The sequence below is a fragment of the Microcebus murinus genome, chromosome 20 (assembly GCF_040939455.1).
Source record: "Microcebus murinus isolate Inina chromosome 20, M.murinus_Inina_mat1.0, whole genome shotgun sequence".
NCBI classification, from domain to species: domain Eukaryota; kingdom Metazoa; phylum Chordata; class Mammalia; order Primates; family Cheirogaleidae; genus Microcebus; species Microcebus murinus.
This window is the reverse complement of record NC_134123.1, coordinates 30,115,216-30,127,831: the sequence shown is the minus strand read 5'-3', so window position 1 is coordinate 30,127,831 and position 12,616 is coordinate 30,115,216. Positions and strand designations below refer to the sequence as shown.

At 57.9% G+C, this 12,616-nt stretch overlaps 1 protein-coding gene across 2 annotated transcripts in view; it reads right to left on the bottom strand.

Annotated features, from left to right (window-relative positions):
• Positions 1–12,616, bottom strand: part of CMIP (c-Maf inducing protein) — a 219,481-nt gene that overhangs the window by 70,468 nt on the left and 136,397 nt on the right. For both annotated transcript variants that reach the window (XM_075995812.1, XM_075995813.1), the window contains exon 3: positions 5,480–5,530. In XM_075995812.1, coding sequence (XP_075851927.1) covers positions 5,480–5,530 — 51 coding nt within the window. The remainder of the gene's footprint in view (positions 1–5,479; positions 5,531–12,616) is intronic.

The following is a 12,616-nucleotide window of genomic DNA, read 5'->3' as shown; positions in this document are numbered from 1 at the left end:
GGGGAGTGACAAAGACATTGCAGAACTGTCCTGAGGCTCCAGGGAGCAAATGTGCGCAAAGAGCCAGGCACAGGGGATGCTCCGTGAACCTGGGGGGAGACACTCCTCGGCCAGTGCTGGGCAGAGGGTCTCCGGAGGACGACACCCCACCCAGCCTCCGCTCCCCCAGGCCTCGAGTCTGCCAGGACCACCTGCTGGGTGGGCCGGCCGTTTCATGGCCTTGGACCCACCCAGAGACACACGGATAATGATGCACATGACGCTCACTGGCTCCTGCCAGGATCCCTTCCACCTGCTGCACAAACGACAGAGCATTTGACCCTCTTGACTGCCCAGAAAGCAAGATACTATTCTCATCCCCATTTCACAGGTGAGAAAACTGAGGCCTAAACAAACACTCCATACCCAACATACTCATAAAGTGGTCACCCCCCCCCCCACGACACGCACTCACACGGTCTCTCACACAAACACACACCCTACATTTGCTTCCACCCGCCTGCCCTGCACTGAGAGGGACAGAGCCTGGCCGGGCAGATCACAGGCAGCAGCCACCGCGGGGGGTTGGGAAACCCTGCCCGGGAAGGAGCAGGCAGCCATGCCCGGGGCAGATGGCCAGAGAGATGGAACCTGGGCTGGGTTTTCCCAGAGCCAAGCGCATTCCTCCTGCCGGCGGGGACGGGAGGGCAGGCCGCTTCTTGTCTCGCACGGTCCGCGCTCAGCCTGCTCTGGGGCTTGGCCCCGGGGCTCTACTGAGTGACCCAGCTTTTCCTAGGGACACAGTCACCTTGGTCTCAAGACTTCCGTGCGACGGCCCGAGCAGCCCCCTCGGGAAGCAAAAGGGCTGCGGGCACCGGAAGCTCCAGCTACGCAAAGCAGACGCGTCCTGGCTGGACTCCCTCGTGGCCTCGTACACACGGACAAGCCTGTGTGTACACGGACACACAGGCCTTGTGTACACGGACAGGCCTGTCCCATCACAGTGCTGTACACGCAGGCCTGTCCCCCCAGGGCCTGGTGTACACGGACAGGCCTGTCCCATCACAGTGCTGTACACGCAGGCCTGTCCCCCCAGGGCCTTGTGTACACAGACAGGCCTGTCCCATCACGGCCCTGTACACGCAGGCCTGTCGCCCCAGGGCCTGGTGTACACGGACAGGCCTGTCCCATCACGGCCCTGTACACGCAGGCCTGTCCCCCCAGGGCCTGGTGTACACGGACAGGCCTGTCCCATCACGGCCCTGTACACGCAGGCCTGTCCCCCCAGGGCCTGGTGTACACGGACAGGCCTGTCCCATCACGGCCCTGTACACGCAGGCCTGTTTCCACAGGACCTGGCCTCCAAGGGCCAAGGCAAGAGCCAGGAGCTGCAGCTCTGAGTCAGAAATGAGGCCTCATTAGCTCACAAACAACTGTTTATGCTTCTACACCCCCGGGAACTGGCCTCTGGGGCTGAACCACCCAAACCAAACAGGGCTCGGCTCCCCAGGGAGCCCACAGGCCCTCGGCTCTGCTCCAGCAGATCCTGGCAGGGCCGAGCAACCCAGCCCAGCTGCCCCGACAGGCCCGTCCCACCCTCCTTCCGGGCTGGAAGTCGCTGGGCCTCTCTTGCCGGGCTTCAGGCCTCCCCGGACCTCCGTGACCAACACCTGCCACGGGCAGGAAGGCTGGGAAGAGCTGCCCGGAGAGAGGAGGGCAGGGATGTTTTTTGGGTCTAGCCCCACTCCCCTTCTTGGTGGTCTTGGGATGCCGGGCAAATGACTGTCCTCTCGCACTCAGATTTCCTCATCTGCAAATGGCAGCAGCAGAACCTACTCAGTAAGACGAGATAATGCACAAAATACAGCGCCTGGGGCTCAGCAAACTCCTCCAACAGGTGAGACGTGAAGTCCCAAAGTTCTGAGCTGAGGCCATTAAAACAACAGTGTCACCCAGGCGGAACTGAGACTGGCAAGACTGGCACACAGACATTTTATTTATGGTCTGCCCAGTTCCACAAAACAATCTGAGGTCCATTCCATAGCTGCGTTTCTCAACCCTTTTTGCCCTCCTCCTGAAATGAAATACTAACGAATAAGATTTTGTAGAATACGGTGGAGATTTGGAGGACCATATACTGCTGTAATAACTAGGGTTTTTTAAGCCCCTGAGAACCAATTTTGGCCCCACCAGGGGCGATGTTACCTCTGTTGGGAACACCCTAGAGCAGGGGTCCTCAAACTTTTTAAACAGGGGGCCAGTTCGCTGTCCCTCAGACCGTTGGAGAGTGCGGTGCACATTCCACACATGCGCACTGTGGGCCCGGGACAAGTCAGCTGCTAAGCAGGACAGGCAGTGGCGGCAAAAACACCTGGCGGGCCGGATAATTGTCCTCGGCGAGCCACGTGCGGCCCACGGGCCGTAGTTTGAGGATGCCTATCCTAGAGATACCAGCATAACTTGATAAAAACTAACAGCATGCTAACACAGTATTTAAGAGGTAACATTCATGACAAATAGGAGAATATATTCTGCATGTGCATTGCGGCTACAAGATACAAATATTAAAATACTTTGGTGTGGGGAATAAAATGACACAAACAACATGTAAACAATTAAAAAGGTCAAGCTGAGGTTGTGGGATTTTTAAATGTCCTTACTTTTGATGTTCTACTGATTTTTTCAGTTAAAGACAGGGAAGAGAAAGAAGGAAAAAAAGGGGAGGAACAATCCCAAAGGATTGGCTGTAAGTACGGAGGGGTGAGTGCTGTCCCAGCAGAAGCAGAGGGACATGTCCCAAGCGGGCTGCAGAGGCCACATGTCAGAGTCAGGCATGGTTTGATCGAAGAGGCAGCAGGAGGGCCCCGAGATTTGGATTGAAATCTGCTATGTAACCACTGGAAGTCACTCCACCTTTCTGAGCCTTGGTCCCCTCACCTGCTGAATGACAATGAACTGGAAAGCACCTAGCCAGGCCCCGCACATCATAGGTCCTCGGTCACTGCATCTGACTCAGGGGAGCACTTCTGAGATCCATCCGGATCACAGGACAAACGGGCCACAGGAACCAGGACTCAACCCCACGTCCCGAGTTTCACTAGCCCGCAGTATCTCTAAAACACCTCACGTCTCTTTGTCATTTCCAAAGGAAGGACAGCATACCTCCCCAAAGCTCCCCAAAACTGAGTGGCCAAGGACCACAGGGATTAAATCAAGTTGCCAACACTGAGATTTCACCGCCCCCTGGTGGCAGCACACCTAAATCATTGGGGGGCAACTGCCAAAGGGGAGACGCTGCCGGTGTCTCAAGCCTGCTGAAGACACAAGCCAATGCTCACACGGTGAGGGTGAAGGCCCTGACTTTGGTTTTCTGGATGCTTTTTTATTTTTTACTGATTAAATTTAACAACCGTAACAAACCAAGTGCTGCCACGATTGAGTGCAGACATCCAAGTCTTCATGAGAACTGCTAGAAACCCGGGATCCCCAATTCTGGACTTGTCCAATGGTATGAACCCCATATGCAATCCCTGACATTTGAATGTTTCAAGCTTGAACTTGAACGTAGGTCATCTTTCTAGCCTGGCAAAGTCTCCTGAAATTCTGTCTTCTGTGCCCACCACCTCGGTCGTCCCTGGTAGCTGTGCGTGTTCAGGGACTGCACGAGCACTGCCTTCCAGGTGCTGCCCGGGCGAGGCAGGGAGCAGCCCCTGAGGAACACCACTACAGACTGCCCTCTCCACTGACAGTGATCCTGGCCACCTCTGCAGTGAGCTGCTCTCCCCAGCCTGGCAGGGAGGTGGTGTGTCTCCGAGTACATTCTACCCTGTCCTGAGCTGAGAGACGTGGGGCTGGCACTTACAGAGGACCCGCCTGTGGAACAGCATGGGGAACGGAGGCCAAGGCCTCAGCAGCCACTGTCCCTGGCGGTGAAAATGGCCTCCTCCCCCAGGCAGCCCCCGACCTCCACCGCCCTGCTGGTCTTTCGTCTAGCTTGACCGCTCTGGCATCGAACTCCCAGACAGCCCCCTGTCCTTCTGACATGCGCCCTGCCTGTCCCGGGATATGCTGGCACCTGGGCACGCAGAGAGCCAGGCATCAGGGATGTTCTCCCTGTGGAAATGGGACTCTCGGCACACCCGCTGATCCCGGGAGCAGGCAGGTGCCACCTTACCTTCTTGGCTGCCACCTGGGACCTTCCGACCCAACGACATTGAGAAACCTGTAGGTATCGGGACGGTGGGTTTGAGCCCCGCCCCAGCCCCTCAGCAGCTACGGGAGCCTGGACGCCAGCCCGGGCCCTGCCTGTCCCGTATGACACGAGAGCCAGGTAGCAGCGAACTGTGCGGCTGCGGCAAGAGGCAGAGGGACACGAGGAGCCCAGCACGGCTCCTGGCACGCAGTGGGAGCTTGGTACAGGCTGGTCTCCCCTTCCCATCCCCAGCATGGAGACTCACTCAGGCTCAGCTTCTGGGACTGGGCCGGGCAGGCACAAAGCCAGGCGCTGGCAGCTGACAGGGGAAGGAGGGGACTACTGGCTCTGTGGGACCGGGAATGTCGTTTTCCAGGTTTGTATTTCCGTCCTCCGCCCCAGCTGTGGCGAGGGCCCCTCCAGAGGCATGAGGGGAATCCTGAGTGTTCCCTCGGTCCTCCCAGCACGTCACCCGGCGTTGAGACCTGCCCAAGGCCAAGTGCGTCCTCTGCGGCCCCCAGCTTACTGTGAGGATGACAGCTCATGACACGCCAGTCATTCCAGCCATACCCTGCTGGCTCCTCGGGCCACAGGCCTGTCGTGGCTTGTTCGCAACCAAAAGATCAGAAGGCAGGGGTGACAGGGAGACAGGGTGGGGACCAGACGCTGACCGTGCATGCTCTGTGCCACCCCGGTCCTGAGCCACAGCAGAACTCAGTCTCTCGGGGCGGCTGGGGGCCCCTTAGGGGATCCGCCCCCAGTCTTGAAAGGGACCCGGAGGAGACTCATTCCTCTCTATGAGCCACAGGGCTCTGAACCACCCTGCGTAGAGCTAGAACCGTGAAATCAGGCCAGAGAACCGGAAAACTGGAAGGCAGTGAAGGCTTCGGAAACAGAACTCGGGTTTCTGAATCTCTGGTTGAGTTTACGCCTTGCGCAGCCCTCAGAGTTACTTTCAACCCAGCATCCTGAGCCCCTGAAGTCCAGCCTCTCTGGCCCCTCAGGGTCTTGATTATCCTGAGAGCAAGCAGATCTGTGACCCGCCCCAGGCAGGAAAACAGTGGAAGGGCTCCTTCACACAGCGGCCACCAGCAGGGACACTGTCTCAGCACAGCGGGGGACAGGTATCAGACACCATGGCACGAAGGGGCTGGGCTCTCACACAGAGGAGCAAAGTCCCTTCGTCAAGCCGTCTGGAAGGCAGGAGGTCACCTTCGTGCCTCTGGGTGACAGACTGGCTTTAAGCCATCACGCCGCTGCGCGAGCTAGATTGTGCCACCCCAAACGAGCAACCGAGTCAGGACTTACCTTCCACTGCAGGGAGTGGAACCACTGGTCTCTCAGGTAGCTGTTGGCAGCCTGCAACGACAAGAACAGGACAGCAAGTTTGCATCTTCCAGGCCAGCACGCGGGGCCCGGCATGCGCTGTCAACAGCGTCTGCCCTGCGACCCTTCAGGGCGACTTGCTGGGCTGAACCCGCCGTGCCCAAAACCAAAACAGAAGGGCTAACTAGGGAGGCCTTGCTGAAAACAGGACATTGCTGTCATCAGGTGTGCACTGTGCTGGGCATGAGGGACTTCAGACACTGCCGGTGGAGAACGTTAAGCGTGCACACGTCTCCACTTAGGGTCACGGAGGCGCCGGCATGAACCAGTCGGAAGGCCAGGAGTGAGGATGGCGGGAGCTGGCGGGGGACCCCTTTGTACCCGGACTGTCCTGGGCTCCTGATGTTTGTCATCCTCTCTCTTGTTAGTCCCCCCAACAGCCCTGCAAGGGGCGCCTCTCGCTATGCCCACTTCACAGATGGGAAACGCCAATACCCCAGGATCTCATAAGCAAGTGCGCTCCCACCCAGGGCAGCGTGGCTTCCAGGCCCTTGTGTTTTACCACAGAAAGTCATGGTGGAAAGCACCCCGCCTCGAACTCAGGCAGACCGAGGTCAAACCTCAGAGTGGGGGAGCGAGACCTTCCCTGATCCACACCACACTAGTGCCAAGTCTTTGGGCATCTCTACTTCAATTTTCCCATCTGTTACTGGGGACAATAACCTTGATTTTTCAGGGGTGCTGTGGGGATGGGGAATGACTCCTGTAGAACATTCTAGAACCATGCTTGACACATGGAGGGTGGTCAAACAATAAAGCAGCCATTGTTATTACTGGTATCACTGCCTTCATCAAAGTCTTCTCAAATGCAGTGTGGCCCAAGGAAGCTCCTACCAGCTCTGATGCATGTGGCTCCTGCTCTCGCCTTGTTTCTAGATTTGCTAACAGCAACTGCATCATTATGGTGGTTAACATGTGCTAGGAGCAGTGCCAAGCCCTACGTGTGGACTGGCTCTTTCATCCCTGGCATGCCAGCCCCGTGGAGTTAATATTGTCAGCATCTCACATACAAATGAGGAAACTGAGACTCAGAAGGTTAAACACTTTCCCAAGGGTTCACCAGCAGGCCATGTGGGGCCAGGGATTGAACCCAGGCAGTCTGACTCATGCTGTAAACCACCATGCTATGGCATCTCACGCTCCCAACTGGCCACCCCGGAAATGCAGTGCCCATTCCCCGCCAGACCCTCTGCTCTAAGTGACCCTGACTCTGACAAAGACTGCAGCCTCTCTCCAAGCACAAATGTCCACCTTTTGCCCCCAACACACAGGCAGGCACACATGCACACTTAAGTGTGTACCCTTCAGTTCACTCTTGTTCAAAGAGATTCAGGTCACGCCATAGATGGCCAACCCCTGGCCCCCCAAACATCTATAAAACATCAGCCAGTCTCCCAGAGCGGAGTTTGCAGGAATTCCTGGGCTTGAATACATGACCCAGTTCCGTGGCCAGTGTGGCGGGGAACCAGGCTCTCGTGAGTGAGCTCCGAGACTCGTTTGAAGTACTAGACAGTCACACCAGGCACCAGAGGCAGGTGGGGCTTGAGTCCGTCCTGGGTGCCGAGTGGGCTGAGCCAAGCCCTCAGTGTGACACAAGGACTGCCGCAATGGCTGAATCTCCGAGAGATGTGGGTTCAGGTCCCAGCTCCACCATGTCTGGCAGCGGGACCTGGAGCAAGTTGCCCGATGACATGAGGCTCGTGCCCCGTGCCGGGGCTGCAGAGCCCGAGGAGGAGAAGCAGCCCCCCAGGAGTCTGCCTCTGGGCTCCCGCCCATCACCAGTGACCTTGTTCTCCTGGACTCGTGGCAATTCTTGTTCATTCGGATGACAAAATACACCCTGTGTTCAGGGAGAGCTGTGCGGATTGCAAACAGTGAGCTAGGCCGTGGAAAGTGCTTACTTAGCACGGTGCCTGGCACGTGCACTCTACAAACAGGAGCTGTTGGTCCCATCAGCAGACACGGCCAGGGGTGTGCTGGCGAGCGTTTCTCAACGGGCTTTCCGTTGTCAATAAAATAAAAGCCCTGATCCTAGCGTGGGCCAATCTCCACGGCACGAACGATCCCACCTTGGCTGATTCCACGCCACCAAAGAGACGTCCCTGGACGTGAGCTGGGAAGGGAGGTGCACGACCAGCCCTCGTGAGCAGGCCAGGCTGGGACGGGCCGGCTCCAGCGCATGCCCCGTCCATAACCATCTCTGTGCCTGTTAGCACACCAGGGGGCGGGGCGAGGTGTGGCGGGGAGAGTAAGAGTCCCCGAAGATGTCCACATCCCAATTCTCTGGGATTATGTGCTCTTACACGGCAAAGGGACTCTGCAGACGTGACCAAGCAAATGACATCACAGGGGACCTCGTAGGACGGAGTCAGGAGCATTGAGAATCCGACAGAAGCAGAGGTTGGAGTGATGTGGCCACGAGCCAAGGAGCGGGGCGGCCTCTAGAAGCTGCAGACGGCACGGAGACAGAGTCTGCCCAAGAGCATCCAGAGGAACAGCCCTGCCCGCACCTCGATTTTAGCTCCATGGGACCCATGTTGGACTGTAAGAGACTAAATCTGTGTTGTTTTGACCACGAAGGTAGGGGCAATCTGCCACAGCAGCAATAGAAAACGAAACAGGAGGTATGACCGGCTTGGTTTAGTGAAGACCCGGGCCATTTCACTGGCTCTCAGGGTCCACAGTGGGCCTGGGCAGCGCCCGTTAAGGTGTGTCACCAGCTGGACCGAATGGCCAAGCGCATACAGAAAGAAAGAGGGAGGTAGAGGAGACCCACGTCCCTCCCTGTGTCCACTGGCCCCACCACACTGCCCTGCACGTACGTGCCTGTGTGTGGCCCTGTGAGGAAGGCCCACGCGTGGTCTTCCTCCCACTGTATCTCAGGCTGTGGCACTAGGTGACCGAGAGGTGTTTGCTCAATGCATGGATAAAGGAACGAGCGGGCTATGAGCCCCGAGGGCAGGGTCTCACCCCTAAGTCCCCAGCCCGAGCAGCAGTGGCGGGGTGCTTACGTGGGCACGGACGGGCACACCAAGGAAGAAACAGGAAAGCAACCCGGGCGGGAGGAAGGGGTGGCCGGGGACCAGAAGAGGCTCCTCCCCGCTCGGCAGCCACGTCCAGCACAGACCCGTCCCCGGCCGTCGCTGAACCCAGCCCTTGCCCTGCTGGGGAGGCGGCCTCCCCCTTGTGAGTCTTCGAGGGACGTCCTGCCCGCTTGGTGGCGTGTGAACAGGTCGCTTGGGCTGGGATCTGGTGGGGGAGACGGTATCGTGGGTGGGGGCCATGGCCTATCCAGCGGCCTCCTGCACAGCTGGTTTCAGGCCCGGCCCTGCCGCCCCCACCTGGGGCCTCCTCAGTCCCTCTCCTGCCCGAGGGAGCTGGAGTCCATCCCGGCTGCTCGTGTGCTAAAGCCCTAATGGATCCGCAGGGAGCATTAGACCCCGGCCTCTTCCTCCTTCTCAAAAGTGCAAGTTTTGATGCATTTTCCCTGCAGATGTTTTTCCAGAACCAGCATTGCCATGACCGTGGTTTCTCCTGGTCACACCACCAGCCCTCCAGCACCTCCTGGGCCCCCAGCTCATAACCAGGATCTCTGGCCCTGCCGGACCCAGTCAGTTTGCCCAGTCCACTGCTGAGGAGGCAGCAGGGAACAGCGACAGATCCCTTCCTGACCCCGGCCGCCTGGTCTGGCCTCGGCCCTGCTTCCTGCCGGGCTGCACAGACCCCAGGCCTTGGTGGCCTGCCTGTCACAGCAGCACCCGCTGTCTGGAAGGGGTGGGGGCATTTCTTCAGTGTCACTGACCACAGATCCTGCACATGTCCATGATCCTCTCAGCCCTGTCCTTTCGGGCAGAGCCATCTGAGTGTTCCACACCTCTCACACAGGAGGGTGCAAAGCCCCTTCCCCAGCCACACCCAGCTTTCTGGACACTTCCATTCCTTTCCCTGGTTGTCTCAATTTCAGGAGGTCAGCGTAGCGCTCCGGGAAGAGGGCAGGCTTGGGCTCGATGGCGTGGTCTGCAGGTCCCAGCGGGAGACAGGTGTGTGACTTCGGACTCCGTTTATAACACGGGCTCAGGAATCAACCGCAATGGCCGGCGGGACCAACCGGGCAGCACCAGGCACCACGAGAGACGCCCCGAGCATCCCCTCCCATCCCCTGGCCTGTCTTCCAGACCAGGGAGCAAGGGCTCAGAGCAGGCGGCCGGCCTCGCTGCACCCCCAGACGCCTGCCCTGCCCGCCCCTCCCGCCTCTGCTTCTCCACGGCTCCTGGCAGCCACTTCTTAGAGCCCTGAGCCACACCCTGCGGCTGGCCGGGTGTCATGCGTCCCACCCGCAGGACTGGGATGCAAGGCAGGGTCTACACAGGATTAAATGCTGCCTCCCCCATGGGCCTAGCGTCGGAAACCCAGCGAGCTGGAGGAATGAATTACGAGGAAGGCAAAGCGGGAGACGCAGGGCTGAGCACAGTCTGCTGCAGAACCCCCCGCACCGCCTGCCCAGGGAGGCAGAGGCGGCCAGCGTCTGTCTGCCCACCGCCTGCCGGCTCCGCCCCCAGCACGGTTAGCAGGAAATGTGGCTGCACCCCCTCTCCCCCCCAGACTGGCTGCGCGCTGGAAACAGGCAGGGACCTCGACCTTGTCTGTCCATCCTAACAAATGAGGCTCAAAGGGATTTTAAGGGTCACCCAGTCAAGGGGTTCTCAGTCTTTTGGGGGTTTATGGACCCTTTAAGAGCCTGAAACGAGCTATGGTCTCACCTCCAAGTCATGTCCACATTTATCCATCCACCCCTCCCCCATGGGCACACAGCGTGAGCGAGAAATGCTCCTTTGCTGACGTCACAAACACACTGACAGACACACACCACACAGACACACACATATGTAACTGTGCAGACAGTTCCAGAATATACTATGAGCCATGGGAAAAGGACCTGGATTTAACCCAATCTTTTCTCTGCCACCATCTTTCTGCTGAGGACACTGAGACCTAGACTTGCTGGGGTTGTCGTTAGTACGTTTCCAGCTCTCTTCCTTCTGGATACATGGTGGGCACACATGGCCACGGGGCTTACTGTGGCCAGTGGAATGTGAGCTGCTGTGACACTGAAGTGACCTGTCACTTCTAGGTGGAAGCCTTTGAGAGCCAGTGCACACTCCCTTCCCCACGCCATGGCAACCAGAAACGTTCTTGGTGATGCGTGTACCGCGTGATACACACAGCGCGAGCGAGAAACGCTCCTTTGCTGATTTCAGGCACTCAGACTCTGGGGCTGCCTGTCGCTACAGCACGACCTGGCTGGGCCCGTGGGTACGTCCCGCCAGCAACACTCTGCCTTTGCCCCGTCCCTCTGCTGCCTGCCCAACTCCTGCTTACCCTTCAGGTCCCACCTGAAATGCCCCTTCTGCAGAAGGACTGCCTTCCCTCCCCCTGCCAACCATGTCAGGTGGTGACGCCTCACCTCACACATCACACTACCCCGTAATTGACTGTCTAGTCGTCCTTCCTCCCGCAGGCTGCGGGCTCTGTGAGGGCAGCAACCGTGTCTGACTTATGCACCGCTGTGTCCACAGAACCCAGAGGAATGTTTGGTGAATGAAATGTTGGCTGAAGTGGACGGATACATGGATGGATGGATGGAAGGATGAATGGATGGATAGATAGATGGGTGGGTGGGTGGGTGGAGGGATGGAGGGATGGATGATGGATGGATGGGTGGGTGGGTGGGTGGATGGATGGATGGGTGGGTGGGTGGGTGGGTGGGTGGGTGGATGGATAGATGGATGGATGGATGGATGGATGAATGGATAGGTGGGTGGGTGGATGGATGGATGGATGGGTGGGTGGGTGGATGGATGGATGGAAGGATGGATGAATGGATAGATGGCTAGATAAGACAATGGGAAGACAAATGGATAAGTGGATGGATGGGCAGATTGATGGATAGATGAGATGGATAGATAAATGGATAGGTGGGTGGATATATGGGAAGATGGACAGTTAGATGGATAAATGGGTGGGTAGATAGGTGGATGGATAGATGGATGGAGCACGAGTATACCTATTCTGCTCGTGGAAGACATTTCATGTGCAGCAGACCTTCAAAGGAACTTTTTAGCCTTGATACTCCTCTCTTCCCCAACTTGTGTTTGACCAAGGCTCTAGAAATAATCATGGTGGTGTTTTCCTGAACATCTTCTGTGAATCAGGGACAATGCTAAGTACTTTACATATAATATCTCTGATCTTCACAATATCCAAGGAGACAAGAATTTACTATTAAGGGTCGAGTTCACAGATCAAATGAGGCTCAGAGAGGTTCCCCCTATTGTCTAGAGTTGCATAGCCAGTGCACAAGAGAGCTGGGCCAGGCTTCAGGTCTGTCTGCTCCACAGTCTGCTCTCCCTGCTATCCCCCCTGGAACACGTGAGCAATGCCTCTGAGCCCCTGTGGATTCCCAGGACTTGGGACGGGGCATCTGTGAGCTTCATTTGTCCGGAGCAGCTGCCCTGCTGATGGAGGGGAGGGAGGAAGGGCTCGGCCCCCTGTTCCGATCATGAGGAAGGCCACCTTGAAATTGAGGGTGTGGGCCAGAACTTCCCTCCTGAAAAGGGAGTGGCGGCTGATGGAGCCAGAGAGGCTGGGAGGGGGTAGGCCATGAACTGCCCCTTCCTTCGGCTTGTCTGGTTCTGAAGACAGACAGAGGCACATCCTGAATCCCGGTGCAGGCTTCTCTACTCGTCTTCCAAGCACAAGGAAAGGTGAGCGGGCTGCGCCCTGGGGGGCGAGGGTGTGCTTCTGCACGGAGTCCCCACACTGCCCGGCAGGCGGCCGAGCCAGGACAACCAGGCCCAGCACCACCAGGCACAGCAGGAGCCCTGAGGGACACTCACAGGAGGATCCTTTCCAACATGGGAAGCTCCGGGCTGCAGGGTCCCGACTTCTCCTAGGGACTAATCTCTCGAATGCTGGAAGGGCCCGGTTCCAGGCAAACGCTGCCTAATTTCCTCTTCCAAACTTGCCAAGTTCTTTTCATTGTTGCATTGTGTCGAGAGG